Source organism: Malus domestica, chromosome 01 (genome assembly GCF_042453785.1).
Source record: "Malus domestica chromosome 01, GDT2T_hap1".
NCBI lineage: Eukaryota > Viridiplantae > Streptophyta > Magnoliopsida > Rosales > Rosaceae > Malus > Malus domestica.
This window is the reverse complement of record NC_091661.1, coordinates 27,566,510-27,581,413: the sequence shown is the minus strand read 5'-3', so window position 1 is coordinate 27,581,413 and position 14,904 is coordinate 27,566,510. Positions and strand designations below refer to the sequence as shown.

General features: G+C 36.3%; 3 protein-coding genes across 3 annotated transcripts; all 3 read right to left on the bottom strand.

The window, feature by feature from the left end:
• Positions 1-1,528: 1,528 nt before the first annotated feature.
• LOC114824965 (putative kinase-like protein TMKL1) lies at positions 1,529-3,982 on the bottom strand. Its single transcript, XM_029102893.2, has 2 exons — positions 3,194-3,982; positions 1,529-2,624 (listed from the first exon to the last, which is right to left on the bottom strand). The coding sequence occupies exons 1-2, from the start codon at positions 3,672-3,674 to the stop codon at positions 2,026-2,028; spliced, it is 1,080 nt and encodes a 359-aa protein (XP_028958726.1). The 5' UTR covers positions 3,675-3,982; the 3' UTR covers positions 1,529-2,025.
• A 3,481-nt stretch (positions 3,983-7,463) lies between these two features.
• On the bottom strand, positions 7,464-10,775 carry LOC103430929 (acid phosphatase 1-like). The gene is made up of 3 exons (XM_008369074.4): positions 9,979-10,775; positions 9,335-9,544; positions 7,464-7,850 (listed from the first exon to the last, which is right to left on the bottom strand). The coding sequence occupies exons 1-3, from the start codon at positions 10,389-10,391 to the stop codon at positions 7,673-7,675; spliced, it is 801 nt and encodes a 266-aa protein (XP_008367296.2). The 5' UTR covers positions 10,392-10,775; the 3' UTR covers positions 7,464-7,672.
• An 843-nt stretch (positions 10,776-11,618) lies between these two features.
• On the bottom strand, positions 11,619-14,721 carry LOC114824964 (uncharacterized). The gene is made up of 8 exons (XM_029102879.2): positions 14,414-14,721; positions 14,042-14,225; positions 13,580-13,793; positions 13,040-13,206; positions 12,353-12,477; positions 12,199-12,259; positions 12,045-12,093; positions 11,619-11,904 (listed from the first exon to the last, which is right to left on the bottom strand). The coding sequence occupies exons 2-8, from the start codon at positions 14,213-14,215 to the stop codon at positions 11,825-11,827; spliced, it is 870 nt and encodes a 289-aa protein (XP_028958712.1). The 5' UTR covers positions 14,216-14,225; positions 14,414-14,721; the 3' UTR covers positions 11,619-11,824.
• Between the last annotated feature and the right edge of the window lie 183 nt (positions 14,722-14,904).

Here is a 14,904-nt window from a genome sequence, read left to right as displayed (position 1 = left end):
AGATTCAAGAATTGAAGGCCAGAAAGTATTTTACTGTGGACATGAAAAATTGTGATGACGTATAAAACGAGAACAACAAAATACTAGCGTTCTAAATCAATCTTGCGACGTCACGTGAGAAAGTTAAAACATATATTAGTTTTTTTCAAAATTGCGGCAAAATTTGTTGGGAAAAAAGGGTGTGGTCCTATGTCATACCAATGTGCCATGTGTCATGCCATGTACGTAACCAAACTATATATTTGTTTGGTTTGGTACCACTAGGACTTAAATTGGCAAAAGGTTTATAACGCACAGGATCTTGACAAAAAAGTGTCAATTTCATTAAAGCAGTGCAATAATGATCACATGGTGATATGAGTTTATAAAAAAAACGATTAAATCATTCATTTATATTATAATATGTAAACTGATTAATCGTATTGTGTAATAGCGAAAACGTCACACTTAAAAATTTTCTTTTACTTTGAAGAACAATGCATAAAGCATATGTTTCATGCCAATGAGGAGGGCAAAATAGTAGTTTTGTATCTTTTGATAAAATGACAATTATATCTCTATTTTTTCATATTTTACCTTTTTTTCATATTTTACAAAATGACAATCATATCTCTATTTTTCCTATTTTACCTTCACTTTTGACACACAATATTTACATAATGAGGACAAAAAACAGTAATTATGTAACATTAAGATAAAATATGCACTTATTAAGAGAAATTTTCCCATCATAATTTTTTCATACTCTTTTTAAAATTTTAAAAACTAATCACACTCCTTAATAAAAAAAACAAAACATAAAATGAAATTGTTCATACACACAGAGTGTGCTCATCGGCTACTGATACGGGCCTTTGAAATTTCATCCAATGGTAAAAAATTATTATAGCTTTTAAGGAATCAAAACAGATAGATTGTTGGATGAAATTTCAAATGTCTGAATCACTTGATCCGATAGCCTTGGTTGAAGAGATCCGAAGAGAATCTTTTTCCATACCTCCACACACGCCAGCTAGATAGTGATCTCTCACAGTCGGACTCAGAGCAACTTATGCTCACCCACCATGTATTTTATATAATCAAGGAATGAACAAGAAACAAACTAAACAAATTTCCAATATGCAAATGTTGGAATATACTTCAATCTAAATCATCGATATTGCCGATATTGTATAAAAAAAAACATGATACATATTTGTGGCTACAATGTTATTGGCACGTTATTGATGAGATTGGGATATCAAGAATTTATTTTAGCCAAAATGGTCTGAGGTTTGATAAGGGCCAAAATGACTGTTAAATAATGATCAAAATGATAAAAATACATTCAATTTAATAAATAATGGGCAAAAATGATTTGACAAAAGTGAAGGTATTTTTGTCATTTTATCCTTATTTAACGGAGATTTTTCACAGAATTACCAAAATAATCGACGGTGGACAAACTTAAGAACTAATTCTATCGGCTTTAAATCTCAATAATCAAAATAAAGAATTATGTCAATCTCAAATACCAACTAAAAAAAACTTTAGTAAAATGTATAATTTCATTGCTTACTTCTGATTAAAGGCACCTTCTTTTATAAATTTTTGCTCAACAATATGAAAGCTAGGTGGGACCATATGGAATCCACTGTCTAAGGCTGCTCATTACTTGGCAATAAAGAAATATGCAATCTGACAAACTAAATCACCAACTTATCATCTTGAATTTGTCAATATGGTATGCCCCCACTTATACTTTTACGATACATGTCTATGTATGTCAATATGGTGACTGAGTTGTTGTTGTCATGGCCATCAATCATGCGAATACAAACATCCTTGAATCAAGGCTCTATGGTCTTCAAATTAGAGAAACTTACTTACATCCGGAATGTCAGGATGATGACATCTCAAGTCATATAAAGCATTGTCATGTGATCAACTGTTTTACGTAACAATGGATTGTTGACTTGAAATAACGTCAGAGTGTCATCCTAGGTGTAGTTACTAGTTCCCCTACCCAAACAATGCTCATAGTGTTCAGTTTCCAATTTCTTCAAGCTTCGACAGAACTTGCTTGGAGTTTGGTCTAAATGATGGAGAAGGAGCACAACATGCCATAGCAAGCTGAAAGAATTTGAGAATCCTTTCTTTTGTGACGGGGATTTCTCCGTCGCCAACGCTGCTATTGAGAAGCAAATCTGGATGGAACAAGTCATGAATTCTATGTTCAAGCACTGCATTTCTCATGAAATCTGGCAAACTAAAATCCTCATCAGGAGTTGTAGGGTTTTGGTTGATGGGTTCCTTCCCCGTGAGAAATTCAAGCAAGATAACCCCAAGACTGTATATATCGGTCCTTTCGTTCGCATCCCTCATTTTTATCAGCTCAGGTGCTTTGTAGCCTTCGGATGCCGAGACTTCAAGCATTTCATGGCCAGCAGTTGGATTCAGCAGAAGATGGAGGCTGAAGTCGGATATGAAAGGGCGATAATGGTGACCCAAGAGTACGTTTTTCGACTTGAGATTTCCGTGAATTATCGGCTTTTCAAAGCCGGTGTGAAGTTGATCCAAGCCTTCGGCTATACCAACTGAGATCTTATAGATTATGAGCCATTTGTGAGAGTCAGGGTTGCTTTCTGCCATTGAAAGCAAAGATTGTCTGTCAATTTATAGTTAATGGGAGCTAAAAATATAGAGGCAAAGACAACTTCTAAGAGAACATCTCTAAATTTGGCAATGATAAGAAAAGATAGAGATGTCATTTTGCGGTATCCTAATTTAATCACGCAATGTCACATATGGAAAGTTAAAACGACTGAAAGTGTGTATCGGCTTGGAATTCCGCTATAATGACATCCGGAAGTTTCATTCCAACAAGCAATATATATATATATATATATTAAGAAGGAAAGAAACCAAATATGGTTATACAACATACATAAAGGAGATCAAAATTATGCAGAGAAAACAGAATAGTCGAAAGCAGAAGCAATCCAGACTCGAAAAACAGAACAGGTTTTTTCAAGCCAAAACTTTTTTATTTGATTCTTTTGAAGCACAATGGCAAACACACAAAATCCTCATAAACCAAACAAAAAAAGAGATTCAAGTTTCTTTCTTTTCATATTCTTGGGGATTTTCCCGGCAACCAAACAGAACAAAACACAAACTGATCAAACGAGGAAAGAGAAATTAGAATCATCACCTCTCACAAACTGAGCCAGATTACCGCGCCAATAAAACGGATGAATCAAAAGCTTCTCACCTCTCGGCCCTGCATAAAATCCCAAAAGAGGCACCAAATTATGATGCCTTATGCACCCCAAAAGCCGAACAACTTCACCAAAATCTTGAACTTTTGCAGTGCAAACAGGCCTCAAAAACCTCAGCAACTTCACCGAGTTGCTGCTCTGCAACAGCGCCTTATACAGCGTACCGTAGTTCGATTTTCCAATCACTTCCCCTGGGGCATCCAGAATGTCACAGATTGTTAAGTCCTCCCCATCCTGAAAAGTCACCAGCTCATCTGCCTCCACAACTTCCTCTTGCTTCTGCTCTGTTTTTTCCACATCCTTTTGCTCACTCTTTGCAGCTTTCTTGCAGTAAAAGATGAAAAGTAGGAAAAACACCAAAGTTGCTGATGAAGTCAGTGCAAGAATCAAATTTAGCACCTGGGTTCTGTTCATTGTGTAAAAAAAAGCAATTTCTTCATGTGAAACATTGGAGGAAAACCCAATTGAGGGATCTGGTTTTGATGTGGGGAGTTGAGAAGATGATAAACAGATTGCAGGTGTGCATAACTTTCATGGGGAAAAATTTAAATGCAAGTAGGAGTCAAGAGGTTTGGGATACAATTGTACTTTTGGGTGGAGAGTTGAGAGAGAGAGAGGGAGAGGAGAGAGAGAGAGAGGCGATGGAGTTGGAGAAGGGAGATGAGAAGATGAGCTAATATGGTATGGCAGAAAACTTGGAGGACAGATCTAAGCCATGTGATGTTGCACCTGTTTTTGACTCTTTGTTTTTGTGCTTTGAGTGTGTGAAAGTTCACTTTTGCCACCAAATCAATATTCCACATTGCATTTTTGCATGGACCTTGTGTCTTTTTCTGATTGATGTGCTAATGGAAGGAAGGAATAGTGAGACTTAGAAGCTGGAGACAAAAAGTAGTTGCCTTTGTAAAAAGTGGTTCTTTTCTTTCTTTTCTTAAAGCAAATGTTCTGCATTTAAAGCGTTTAAGAATGTTACATCTGTAAATATTCGAGGTTATACGTTTTGAAGTAAAGAGTATGTATTCAAAGAGTGTGAAAAACAACTTATATTTGCATCTGAACTATTGTGTTCGATTTTATTACATCACTTGCCTAAAATTGGTATTGATGATTAAAAATGTGAAGGGGTCAAGGAATGAGAGATGTCACATCAACTATGGTATTAAATTTTTAGCTGCAAAATCGTTACAAAATACAAAATACGAGTATTTTAATTTTCCTTGCTTTGGAAGCAAATTTTGGCATTTTGTTCACATTTAACAAACAAGCTACAAGGTTATTGTCATTTAATTAAAATATTGGGGAGAGTAAGAAATTGGAAACCTTTTTCAGATCCATATTTGTTCAATTATTGTAATTTAATAATATTAAAAAAGAAAAACAATATTGACACATGACCTATAGATTAGATGAACTTTATTTGCTTTTGAATTAGTTTGGTACGTTTGTACACCAAAACAGTGGAATAACTGATAGGTGTATTATTGTCTATATTTTCATGTCAATTATCCTTTGGTTTTGTTAAAGGATTGGTCTTAAAAGAGCCTTATTATTTTTCTTTTCTCAATTTAGCCACATTGTGCACTAAAGACGTTTTTTATGATAATTGACTTTTTAGAGGAGTTTTAATGCATGACCAATTGGCGAAGGAAACTAAGAGTTGAAGATCATTTTTTTTGAATTTCATATATTTTTCATGAAGCCAAACATTTCAATTTTGCAAATCATTACCGCGAAAATTACATTCCTATCATAATTGCGCACTTGTAGGAGATTGAAGATTTGAAGGCTTTCGCAATTTTTTATGGTGATGTGACATATATGCTTGGAAATATAAGATACAGATACAAGTTTCCTATTTTTTTTGAATTTTCTAGAAGGTGGAACGACCGTAATTTGGCGTGCAAAGTAACTTAAGTGTTTCCCAAGTGAAGAATGATTCTTTCCCAATTTGTGTGTGATGATTCTTCACTTGTTTGTGCTGATGTTGTTGAAGTTTTTGTTTCTTTTTAGGAGGGTTTTTACGAGACCTTTTCGAAATTTCTAGTATAAATAGAGTGCCCTAAGTTTATGCATAAGGAATACTAATCAACAACATCAATTGGATTAATCAACGGATAGTAGTTGAGAAGCTAGATTGGATTATTAGCCTTGTTCAAAAAAGAAAAAGAAAAAAAGATTGGATTATTAGCCGTAAATTCGGTGTCCTAGTGTCTTCACATCTTAATCTCCAAAACTCGTTTTCATCGTTGTCTTTTGCTTTGTTACTTTTTCATTCGTTTGTTAATTTTAGTTTTGACCAATCCTTAAATTCAATCACTCATTTGTTTAGTTAAGTTTGGCGTAACTTTACGTTTAATTGATTTTAACGCAATCCTCGTAGAATCAACATCTTACGTGCATATTTTTACTACAATTGAGTCGTGCGTTTACGAGTAAAAATTAGTTAAAATTAATCTATTATTTAGGTTAATTTAAGTACACGTCAATAACTTAGCGCAGAAGGAAATCTTATGGTTTTTTTGATACCACAATAGCCTATTTTATTAAGTTTTCTACAATATTTATGAAGACTAATTTATATGAAATATGTTCACCGTTACATAGTGTTTCAGTCCAATAATACATTGACACACGTAAACTTTTTTCAACTTAATAATTTATCATTGTAGTAGAACGCTACAATAAATACGTACTGGATTTTTTATTTTTTTTGGGGTCAAAGATACAGATTAGGATCTTGCTCATTATTAGTTTGTAGCTAATGAAGGTTAAGCGGCGGTTGGAGACTATTTGTTAATTAACGGCAGGGATTGATGCGTTGTTCGGTGGCCCCCATCACCAAAGTATGTGGTGTTTGTTTTTTCTTTTCGGAAGACTAGTATGTGGTGTTTTTGGGGCCCAGATTCTTCATCAAAATCAAACGCGTAGGATCTCCCCACCACGTGAGACACGATGTTTCGTCAAAGAAAAAGTCAGACTCTACGGATACGTGTACGACATTTATTGGACGATTAAGTTAAGAATGCGCCTAACCTCGGATTTTCATTGGAAAATTTAGAAAAATAACCAAATTTTAGATCTCATATAGAATTATAATCATTATTCTAGTTTTATGATAATTATAGTCAAAATTTTATGTAAAAGTATTAATATACCCTTAATATTAGGGTTTCTCATAACAATCACAACATAACCTTTTAACTACCTTAAAATGTTGAGGATTACTGCAGATTGAGGCCACTGAATTAGTTTTCTCTTTAGTTAGTAGGACAAATTATGAGAATGTTCTTAAGAAGGTACTAATTCCATGGCTAATTATTATTTTTTTAATTAGATTCTTGGATTTAGTGTTTCATTGACTAAATTACATACATTCCGATATATTTTTCCAGTAGATGAAGAAAGAATACGAAATTGCATATGCAAAGTGAATAGTGAAAACAAAAAAGTGATGAAGATTAATTTCTCATTTTAAGATGGTTTAAATGTTTGTTTTGGTTGTTATGAGAAACCCTAATATTAAGGGTATATTAGTACTTTTACATCAAATTTTGGTTATAATTATCATAAAATTAAAATTTGGTTATTTTTCCAAATTTCCCATTTTCATTGTGAGAATTCTGAAGATCTTTAAATCGTGTCCGTTAATCAGTTTTTGACAGATATTGTTCATGTTTAATTTTAAATAAAAGTATATAAAATAATTTTTTATTATACAATGAACGATGAACTAACATAATTTGAGAATATATAGGATTCTAAATTCAAATTCCCTTATTGAATACGTGTGCAAATTCTTTTTCAGCTGCTATGAGGGACCGAATAGTTGAACCCGGACCGGGTTTGATTAAAACGGGCGGACTAGGAGGAGGATCCGCTTTGTTAGCGGTAGGGAATGGTGCGATCTACGGAGGGAGGACTTTCATTGAACCAATTTGCCGTCACAATGGCTTCTCAGACCTCTAATACTACGTCATGTGGAGGACCAAAACATATGAATAATGAACTCGTTTGAAAATGCTTTTAAAATGATTAAATCGTTTTTGGTATAAATACTTTTGGAACAAGTCCGTAATAAAACTACTGGTGAATCATATGAAAAGACTTGAAGTGCTTCCGGCAATAAGCACATAGTGCTTTTGATACCCATAAACATTTTTTTTTAAAAGCGCTTTCATAATAATACAACTCAGGAGACAAGTACTCATAAAAGTGGCCCTTTACAATTCCAAGCATCCAAAGAACTACATCACAATTTTCTCTCTATACACGATTCAGTTTGATATGAACAATTCACTGTATTATTTGTGTATGGCATCATGAATTAAATCAGTACAAGCTGCACAAAAATTCTAAGACAGCTTGATTCGCATTCATCGGTACGAGTTTCGAAACGAACGATGCCTGCCCTATCACGGAATGTAATACATAGGATTTGGAAGCTTGAACGAGCGGAGGCCGACTGAGGTACCAAGTAAATCACTCCACTGGTCTCCGGAATTCCCAAGTAGTCTGTATCCCTCCTTTTCCATCTCACTCCTCTTTTCGGACTTGTAAATTATCGCCAATTTCTCGTGGTCATCAGCGGACCTGCACAGTACATAAAACATAGGATTCAGAATTTCGATGGCCATTAGGAAGCTGGTACAAGGACCTAAAGTAGCACAATGACCTAAGGTCAGAATCTTTATGATAGCATAAATAATGAGCATTGTCTTAAAAAGAAAGCTTCGAGTTTACGTTCTCTAATCAGACATAATCATCAAATAACAGTGTCATTAATTTGTTTACTCAATTGACGAATACCAGCGATAGGATGACGTGAAAAACACATGATGCAATGATATTTACAGATTTACAAGAAGGAAACTAAACATCCGGAAACCAGGATGAAATCATCAAACCGTGCACCGACCACCCCTAACAAAGCGATTGGGTCTAATTATCAAACAAAATTCAAAACAGTTAAAGCCATCGTTTCATCTTTAGATAACACGCCCATAGGGGAGGTGTGTCCTTAAAGTGATGTGTGATAACGTATATGCGTACGTGCAGGACACAACTAAAAACTAAATCATATTTTCATCTGATTGAACCAACATTCTTCCATTTCAATAATTTTTGTTTGTACCATACTTGACCAATCCCGAAACTACCGAGCACCGGTCAACGTCATACCTTCAAGGACCCACTAAGGGGTTCATGTTAAGGCACCTTTGCCGAAGCACAGGAGTTTCCCTCCAACCAGGAGGCCAATCACAGTGCGACACAAGTCAACGTCATAATAAAACTCATAGAGTCTCACATCGATCGAGGACAAAAGCTAAAGACTTTCCTCAACTATAAAAGGAGACCATTCTCCTACAATTAATCCCTAATGTCATTACTGTACTTAAACTAGTCATTAGAACTCACTAATGATGATTATGCTTGAACCTATATATTTGTGTAAACCCTTCACTATTAATGAGAACTCATCTACTCCGTGGACGTAGCCAAACTTAGGACGAACCACGTACATCTTGTGTTTGCTCCCCTATCTCTATCTCTTTACATATTTATCCTCACCAGTGACTGGAGCAACCGAACGAAGGTCACAAACTTGACACTTTATGTTGTTCTAAAGTCTCACTGATTTTATGCATCAACAATTTCTATTTCTAAGTAATTATGCAAGAAAGTGACGGATTGGTACCCCACCCCAGGTAACTGCAATAATGGAAAAAGGATGGAAGGACGAATCGACATTATAACAAAAAGACCATGGAAGAAATTGAACACTTCATCTATTCTACTCCACCGAGAGCAGCCTGAATGATGAAAAGAAAAACGACTATTCATGCTAATGCTATAAGCCTATAAACTATAAAGTTTGTCTATTTTTTAACAGTCACGATCCTGCATTGTTCTTAGTTTTCACATGTCCCACTCCTACCCACTGTTACAGCAACAAGACAGGCAACATAACATTTCTTCAAAACTACAACGGTTACTCATGCTAAAACAGTCAAATGCAAAAGATGCAATACAACAATTCAGTTCCATATCAATTCATAAGCGACGTTCGTACTCACCTCAAAATAAGCTTATGCCATTCTTGGAATCCTGCATTGTTCAGATTCTCAACAGTAACCTTCCTTTTCCCTTCGGTGCGCCCCGTGAGCAAGAAAACCTTAAATCCCAAACTCAAGACCTCTTCATAGAGTTTCAAGCTGGACTTTATAGCAGGTGCCATGGCCTTCTCAACCCACTTATCAAACTCCACCGTGTCAAACACCTCCAAGCTACAAAATTACACACAATATCGGAATATCCACATCAGAACATAAATATGTCATCAAAAAACGAAAAACCCAAACCAACAGATCATGATAAAATTCAATGAAATTTAGAAAACGGGATTCTGGTTATATATACTTTTTTAACAACATAAACCTTTCTAGTTGATAGATTCAATATACTATCAGTGTTCCAAGTTCCTACATTCCAATTTACTTTCGAATTCTCGGCTATAAAACCGCCTTCTACAACTCTCAATTCAAATTTTCGTAATAAGAATTTTCATTCAACATTCAACTAATTCAATTTGTTGAATTGAAGAGTCTGAATGAATTTCTAGTATTAACAAGTTAGAACAATGAAAATTAATAATTTGCTACACTTTCTAATAAACCAAACAAAATTTAAATTTCTCAAAGGGGAAGTTGAGGAGTCATACCCATAACCATGGTCAGCATAATAGGGAAGGTTGGAAAGCAAAGTGTCATCAATGTCGAAAATCCACACATCCTTCCCGTCGCCATTCAATTCAACACTCTTGGCATAAACCCCAGCCTCCTTAGACACCCTTTCGAGATCGTATGCGTAAGCCCGACCCGTCAAGTAATCCTTGACATACCCGGCACACTCCTCCGGGATTGTTTTCCAGGGATTGACATTGTTTGCCTCTACAGAAAATCTCCAGCTGTCGCAGTGTAATCTGAGCTCATTCTCCAAATCATTGAAGTGGGTCTCGGCGATGTCCGGGTATTCGAGGATCAACGGCCGCGGCAGGAGGCGGGAGTCGAAGGTCTCGTGAGAAAACGCAACCGGAAGCAGGGAAAAAAGAAGGAAAATTTTCAAAAAGTTCATGGTGGTCGGTGGAGAAAGACTTCGAATTTGTATGAATTTGGGGAAATTAGATTCTGGGTATTGGAGAAGATCGAAGAAGATTTTGTGGGTATATGTGAAAAATCGAGGGAGATAATATACGAGGAAAGTGAAATCTGCCAGAAAAGGAAAATGTGTTTCTTGGCGTGCGAAGGAGAAAACCGTAATGGAACAGTAACCTCTTAGGCCTTGGTTTCAAGAGGAAGTGTTGCGTGCGAGTGAAGTAACTGTAGAGAGAGAAAGAGGAGAGAGAGAGAGATGGAGGGAGGGGAAGGAAACAAGAAGATTTGAAAATTGGGTTTTTACAGAGGTTGAATAGTTGAAGGAAGAACCTTGAGATGGAGCACGTAACCGCGTATGGCATACGAAGTGAATGGGACAAAGATCCTAAGATATTCTGGGAAGGGTGTCCACACACTCTTTTTTACTTCTCACACATTTTTCTAATTTTCGACCGTTGGATTGGATAAATTGAAGAAGATCAACGAACAGAAATTAATAAATGATGTGTGAGAAGTAAAATAGGATGTGTGGATAGCATATCTGTTCTGTGAAATGTTGGTAGTGGGTCCCATCCTCTGGTGGCTAGTGGGACCCATCCTCTGGGTCCAGGGCAGACTTTGACAGTTTATATGACTAAGCCCATATCAACGAGCCGAAGCCCATTAAGAATCAGGCCCCCAAGCCTGTGTGATATATGAATAAGAGCCCAAACCCAAAGAACAGACCTTCGGGTCAATGTTTTAATAAGTCTAGAAGGTAATTCGCTTTTACCCTGTTAATTACAAAAAGAGCAAGAGAATTGTTAATTGACATTTCAAAAATTTAATTGTGCCTTTCAAATTTTTTATATTTAAAAAAAAAAAAAAAAAAAACTCGAGAAGTACATAATTAAATTTTCGAAGTACCAATAATAGTAGCCAAAAGGAAAAGGTGTTTCATGACATTTCGTAGCTTAATTGTGCTGTTTAGAAGTTTTTTGGTATACCTGAAACACCACTATTGTGTTACTTTGCTTAAATTATACTTTAGTGAGACTTATTAACATTACCATACACTCATATTATAACACGTAAAATAGTAACATTACGTAATCCTGGTTGGAAAAAGGTCGTACCCAGTGCACAAGGCTCCCGCTTTACGCAGGGTCTGGGAGAGGTGAATGTCGGCTAGCCTTACCCCCATTTATGGAAAGGCTGCTCCCAAGTGTTCGAAAAACCAGAGCAAAAGCGCCACAGCCTCTCCTTTTGTATTATTGAATTGCAGTTTCAAGAAAAAATACATAAAAACAAAAAAAAAAGTTACTTTTGATAATTTTACAAAATATTTTATTGTGATCGTTTTTACATGTCTATGATTGGAGTGAAATTTTTTCTTCCAAAACGACAGAAACTTGAAAGTGAGTAGATGGATTCTCATTTGGAGGCCTCCGGTTTCATTTTCTCGCCCTTCAGTGGAGTAAACATGAAATTACCAGAAAACATAGCTTCTTTATCTGCACATCCGAATTACAACGTTATAACGTTATATCTCGTCAAGAGATGAGAGTTTTTGTGCAATCTCAAGGGAAACAAATTAACAACATCAGAAATACCGATTGCGGAACAGGAAACACATAGAACAAACAAGGAATACCTGTTAAGGACAGGCAACAAAGTTCCCGGCGAATGTATCTTGCCATTGCCTGCATGTACACAAACTTTCATTTTAACTCCATGCACCATATGGGAGAGTTATTAGTTAATGCTAAGCGCTATTGAAAGTGTGCCAGTCAAGGAAGAGAACATGCCTGGACTGCTCGTGATGCATCTCCAGTTGGTTGTGATGAACCATCGTCGGAAAAGACATTCCTGCACATCAGTGCAGAAGGTTAATATGTATCCCATGATTAAATGTTTGATAATTTTAATGTTGGGGCTCGGGAAGGTTGATGATGTATTTACCTCCATATCACATTTTGGAGATCATCCAGTTTAGCCTCTGGAAGCACGGCAGCATCATAAGCAACAATATTTCCATAGAATATCTTCTCCAAATCCTTCATCCATCTAGACAGTAGTAAGTTGACCTGAGATTTCAAGGGTAAATTAATCAATCAGCATGCTTAACGGTAAATCCTACGCTCTCCTAATGCTTAAGTCTCAAATATTATTAGCCTCCACGTATGTTGACTGAGCCAAGTAATTAGAAAATGTGCACAGAAGCACAAGTATGTATCGTCAAAGATGTTAAACAGTACTGGATATAGCTATTTACACATGTATGTATTTGAAAATTGAGCACTCCAAACAGTACTGGATAACATTATCATGTGCCTCAAGTGTCGACGGATCAATTTCATAACTGAGAAGAAGTTCTATAAGTCGTGGAAGGTGTAAGCAACCCCAGGTTCAATGGTAGGACACCCTAAAAATGATAAACGCATATGGCATAGCAAGCATATTGACAGTAGTTCAAACCTAAGGGCGTTGAATAGTATAACATAAGGAAAGGATATTAGCAACAGCTTATTGAGTTCTTTTCAAAGACGGATGAACTCGATTTGATATAGAAAAACCTCACGAAAAATAACTAAACTGTCAATATTAAGTTCAAAGCAGAATATTTAAGTTTAACAGAAGGGAACATACCCCAGCCTTAGATACTCTAAGTTCCACATCATGATTGTAAATCTCATACATATATTGCCCGAATTCAACACCATCCTTTCCCTCTTCTTTCAACCGGCGTAAGCAAAGCCACATATGAAGTACAAGTAGAGAGAATGTTGTCTTAAAGGTTTTCTCCAAATTGAATACTGCATATTTAGGAGAACAGTTTAGTTCCTACAGAGAGCTATGTAAGTGATGTTATTTCAAGTAAAGTTTCCTAACACACATAGACAGTTTCCTGAGTAAAAAAAAAAAATAGAAAAATCTCATCTTGTACAAAAGGTGAGAATAATTTAAAAATGAATAAGATAAAATGGTTGATTCTGTTACATTGATTACATGATGTGGAGGTGTTACTGCACAAATGCGGAAAACCAAATACATCCTTTTTTGGCTACAAAAAAATGCTTCCACAAAAGATAGCCCATTCCCCCTTCAAACTTATGCTCATTTGAAAATTAAACCACCTCCTCTAATCATAAACGACTAGGAGAAAATAAATTGAGAGGAAGAAATGACCTTCATATATGCCCGGTTTATCAACTTGTGAAACAATTCGCTTATACACAACATTGGCCCCTCGAATAGACTTGCTTTGTTTGCTATAAAACAGCAACATCGTAAGAATCGCACGCCTGAACCTCCCATATTGTGGCTCATCAATTCTCAATGGGGAGTCCGGGGCCAAAGCCAATGAGGAGGGCTTAGACCAAAACAGTTTGTCCAAATTTACCTGTCCAACATTGTTACCCAAAGTCTCAACAATGAAATAATTCCAGAAACCTTAAAACAATAAAAATATGCAAACATAACCACAGATACACGATCACGAGAAAACAGGTTCGCCATTAGTGATTTAATTTCAGGATAATCTATGCCCATTAACAAGAAAACCATCAATCCCATTTCAAATTACAACCAATAATTACTTAAATAAGCAAGCTTGATTACTAAAACCAAAAGGGTAGCTGCAAATCGTACCACTGGCTCGGCAGGGAGAGGTTTTTCCACTGTAAAAGCCGTATCCGGAGCCACCGCAGCAGCCCTGGCATAGCTTTGGCGCGAAACAACATAGAATTCGTTTCTGAGATTCAGGTTCTGCTGCGTACCCAACCTCGAGAGCTGAGCAACAGCTCTGCTCCATCTCGGCAGCATCTCGAGCTCCCTGTTGGATTCACAGAGACATTTCTTCAAACACATACGGGGCACAACAACACCATACAGATGTTCATCTTAAACACATTAATCAACCCAAATAACAAGAATTACAGAATCAATATTTTCTCGGGAACCAAACAGAAAACAAACACAAATCAGTTTGAAAAATCAGTTGACAAGGAAAAGTGCAGGTACCTTAGATTGAAATTTGAAAGGTTTTGAGTTGCAGTTGATGGAAATGCTTGAGAGTTTTGCGAGTCCAAAACCCTACAGAGGAGTGCGCGAATGAGAAACAGACCGGGAAGGAGGAGCGCGCGTAGTTAAAAAAACTAACGGCCGCGACTGCGTATGTGTGGAAGTCCGGCGAACCCCATGTTCTCTTTCCTCCTTTCTTTTCTTTTTTATTTTTTTTATTTTTTTTATTTTTTTCTCTCTCTTTTTTCTTCCAATTAGAAAGGGCTTATGCTGTTATTGTTGAAGGCCTGTATCCGATTCCATCGAATAAGCCCAATGGGCCGACCACATGCTCATTATATTTCCAAATTCCAATGATGCTTCCCACAAAACAGGTCCTAAGCGCCAAAGCCAGCAAAAAAATAAAAATAACACTTTGGGCGACTAACTTCGGGCTGGTTTAGTATTGATGTGCTTTAAATAAAAGTTGTTTCTGCTTAGCTGTGAGAATA